This window comes from Limulus polyphemus, unplaced genomic scaffold (assembly GCF_000517525.1).
Source record: "Limulus polyphemus unplaced genomic scaffold, Limulus_polyphemus-2.1.2 Scaffold1189, whole genome shotgun sequence".
NCBI lineage: Eukaryota > Metazoa > Arthropoda > Merostomata > Xiphosura > Limulidae > Limulus > Limulus polyphemus.
Window position 1 is genome coordinate 136,609 of NW_013666799.1, and position 4,027 is coordinate 140,635.

At 30.9% G+C, this 4,027-nt stretch overlaps 1 protein-coding gene across 4 annotated transcripts in view; it reads right to left on the minus strand.

Moving 5' to 3' along the window:
* The window catches only part of LOC106462516 (septin-2-like), a 146,714-nt gene that overhangs the window by 45,506 nt on the left and 97,181 nt on the right, over positions 1–4,027 (minus strand). For all 4 annotated transcript variants that reach the window (XM_022389806.1, XM_022389807.1, XM_013922449.2 and 1 more), the window contains exon 6: positions 2,652–2,769. In XM_022389806.1, the coding sequence (XP_022245514.1) occupies positions 2,652–2,769 (118 nt within the window). The remainder of the gene's footprint in view (positions 1–2,651; positions 2,770–4,027) is intronic.

Below are 4,027 nucleotides of genomic sequence, written 5' to 3' on the forward strand. Positions count from 1 at the left end.
TAAGGGTGTGGATTTGGTGTACCTGGATTTTCAAGAAAGCCTTTGACAAGGTGCCACAATAAAAGGCTTGTAAAAAAATGATCTTTTTACGTGTGGGGGAAAAGTAAGCAATTTGGATAGATGAATAGCTGGATGGAAAAAAGCAGAGGGTTGTTACAAATGGAGTTCGGTCAAATTGGATTAATGTCACAAGTGGGGTACCTCAGGGTTCAGTCTTAGGACATTTGTTCTTTTTGATTTACATCAATGATATAGATGAAGGAATGGTCAATAATTTACTGAAATTTGCAGATGATATTAAGGTCTTTGGTGTTGCTAACTGTGAAGAGGATGCTGTTGATTTACCAAAGGATGTACATCATTTAGTGATTTGGGCAAATAAATGGCAAATGAGTTTTAATTATAATAAATGCAATATAATGTATGTGTGTTATCATAATTTGAATTATAAGCATAATTTGAATGGAATAGCCTTAACAGTGTCATGAAAGAAAGGGATCTTGGTGTAATGGTTGATCCCTCTCTTAAGCCATCCAAGCCATGTGCTGTTGCTAGTGGTAGGGCAAATAGGATTTGAGGTTGTATTTACATAAATATTGAATACAAACCTAAAGATGTTGTAATTTCATCATATAGGTTACTGGTCAGGCCACATTTGAAGTACTGTATTCAGTCTTGGGCTCCTTACCTTAGGAAGAACATTGAATTGTTGGAGAGGGTTCAGAGGAGGGTTACTAGAATGGTGCCTGGGATGGAGGGGTTGTCATATGAAGATAGATTAAGATCTTTGAAATTGTTTTATCCTGTAAATAGAAGAGTTGGGGGAATCTGATTGAAATGTTCAAAATTGTGAAGGGAACTGATAGTATTGATGCATCATCTTTTTTTGTACTTGACGGCTTGAAGAGTAGGACTAGGGGACACAAATATAAATTTTGGCAGGATAGGAGTCATCTTCAGCTAAGACAGTTTTATTTTTCTAACAGGGTGGTTGGGCTTTTGAATGTGTTGCCTTTGAATGTTGTGGAGGCAGTAAATTTAAGTGAGCTTAAGAGAAAGCTTGATAAATATATGACTTTAAAATTAATTTATTAATAGTCTTAATTCAGTTTAGAAGATGAAATAGCCGAGATGGACCAATAGCTCCCAAGTTGTTCCAAAACATTATGTTATGCTATACAGTGTTAATGAGCATAATATCACAATCTTCCTTTGCACTAGTCACATTCTTGTTTCCACTCTTTGGATTTGAATGAAACTGATATTCAATGCCCTTATTTAATGATACTTTTATTGTAACATACAGTTTCATTGAACAGTGATAAAAAGCAATTTTATGCACCTGTGATAAAAAATAATTTATTAATTAAAATGTCATTCTAATGTATGTTTGATACATTATAAATAAAATTACAGTAGATTATACTGCAAGCAATAGTAAAAATTTCAAAGACATGGACTAAGTGAAAAGGATATTACACAGACAGATTTTGTTTGTTTGATATTCATGCAAAGCTACAAAAGAACTAACTCTGCTAGTCATCTCCAATTTTGAGCTGCTATACTTGAGGGAAGGCCAGCTTAATCAACACTATACACTGCCAACTCTGTAACCACTCTAATCAAATAGTGGGACTTAACTGTCACTTATAATTACACCCATATGGTCTTTAAAGTGTAGAACACAAATTTCTTTTCTGCAAGAGGATGTGAACCACAGAGCTTTGGATTCACAGTTCTGCAAGATAACCACTAAGGCCGTGTCTGGCCCAATTCAGCCAGAGAGAAGTTTTACTAAAGAATAGTTTATACTGGTGGTAACACAGTTCATTTGCAATTTTTTTCATAATATCCTATCACCATATATTTTTTATAAACTTTATCCATCACAAATGAATCATATCATGATAACTGTGCTTTTTTACTTAGAAGAAAACCCTTTGGAAACAAGACTTTTGGAACCCATGTATATCAAATAAAAATTTATATAAGTCTCATGACATATTATGCAGTTTTCTATTTAACTAAAAAGTTAATTTCATAATGTTCAAGAAATAATATAAATCAATTACAATATTTCTCATCAGCAATTATTCAAAGCAAATTTAAAAAAAATACTCTTTATGCTAATTGTCTTTTGAACAATATTTCATTCCTTGATATCCCAGTATGATGTAAGGTGTCAGAATACTAAACACTATTTTTTTTTTATTAATTATTCAGTACTCTTAGAGTAAAAGGACAATTTTGTTTAACAGCAAGCCTTCTGTTATACTACTCACTTTAACGGTTTTTAGAATATTATCATCTACATGACCTAAAATTCTTCACAATTGCATTTATAAAATTATGAATGCAGTATGGTAGAATATATATTAGTGGAAAATGAGAAACTAAAAACAGTGTGGACTAAATTCATTGTTTTAAAATCATCCTAATATTAGTATGTCTTTAGCTTTGACATAATGGTTATTTGATGAAGGCAATATCTCTTAAAACTCGTGTACCAAACAAGTGCAAGCTGACACTAAAAATAGAACATATAAATTTTTTTTTCCCTTCAGAAAATGGTGAGGAAAACATTGAGAAATGTTAGAGTAAGTTGTTACATAGTAAGAACATTTTGTTTCTTCAACAAAGACAAATCTCACCTTATCCTTTAGTCTACGGATTTCATTAGTGTTAAGTGTGTCTGCCTTTGCTATTACAGGAATAATGTTTACTTTCTGATGCAGGCGTTTCATGAATTCAATATCCAAGGGTCGAAGCCTGGTAATAGAAGAAAAAAGTTTCAAAAACAAACCCATTTTGATTTGACAAGTTTTCATATGATCAATCTTAAAATTCATTATCTTGACATGTCTTTTAATAAAAGTGAAACTGTCGTGTAGAAACAAAGAAACCAGGACACTTAATAAATATTTTTGTGTTACTGAGGCCAAAATCTAAACACAGTATAAGCACATCTCACACTTTCTTTTATAGGTGTGCATTTTGCAAAAGCTTTATGTTTACATGATTTGTACAGTTATAGTTTACAGATAAAATAAATCTCCAATTTCTATTGTAAGACATAACAGAAAAAAACAAAACAAAGAATGCAATTTTTATGGCTCTTAATTAATCTAATTTAGGGTTATAATAATAAAAACAAATAATGCAGTTTTATGGGTCCTAATGGCTATAATTTAGGTTTATAATTAGCAAAATTTCACCAGATTTTACAAGAGTTCTTGAATGGTCTAAAACAGAATAATATATAGATATTCACAAAATCCAAAATAAGTCTTATAAATACATGAAAGTTTCATTTAAGAGAATAGTGTAAATTATATGTTCAGTGCTTTAATTTAGGTGTTAACTAGAGAGCACAGGAAGTTAATATCTAGTAAATTCCACTTAGGTCTAAATAGACACATTATTTATAAATATGAGTAAGCAATTCAAAGAATACCAGTCAGTCAGTGAAGTATTTATTGAGTAGTGATTGAGAATTCAGTATGTGAAATTGAGTAGTTGTTTATTGATAAAAGATTAATCGAGTAAAGTTGATTAGTAAGTTAGTGATGGTTATTATCAATCAAGTAAATTTATGTTGAAAGTGAAAACAATATTTGTGTTCCCAAGCCTATAACTGTGTACCAATGATAACAGCCTATAGCAGATGTTAAAGAACAAATAAAACTAATTGGCTATTGTTACATGAACTAGATCTTGCATTATTTTCACAAAATAATATAAAAATTAAAAGAACCTGCCCAACAAAAAACCACATTACATAGTATAAGCATAAACTGACTACAAGCAGAAATCAAACCTATTTGTCAAACAGAGAACAATGGCATACAAACTATTTTAGATTTTCCTTGAGATCAAAGACACATTTATAGAAATTTCTCCCTTTGAAATAAACAATTTTAAGGTAGTACAATTCCAAAAATGTTTATTACATCTTAAGTCTCATTTTTTATTAAGTTGTTGCGTTAGCGAAGTCACATGACTAGTGTCACACCACGTTTTTAGAACT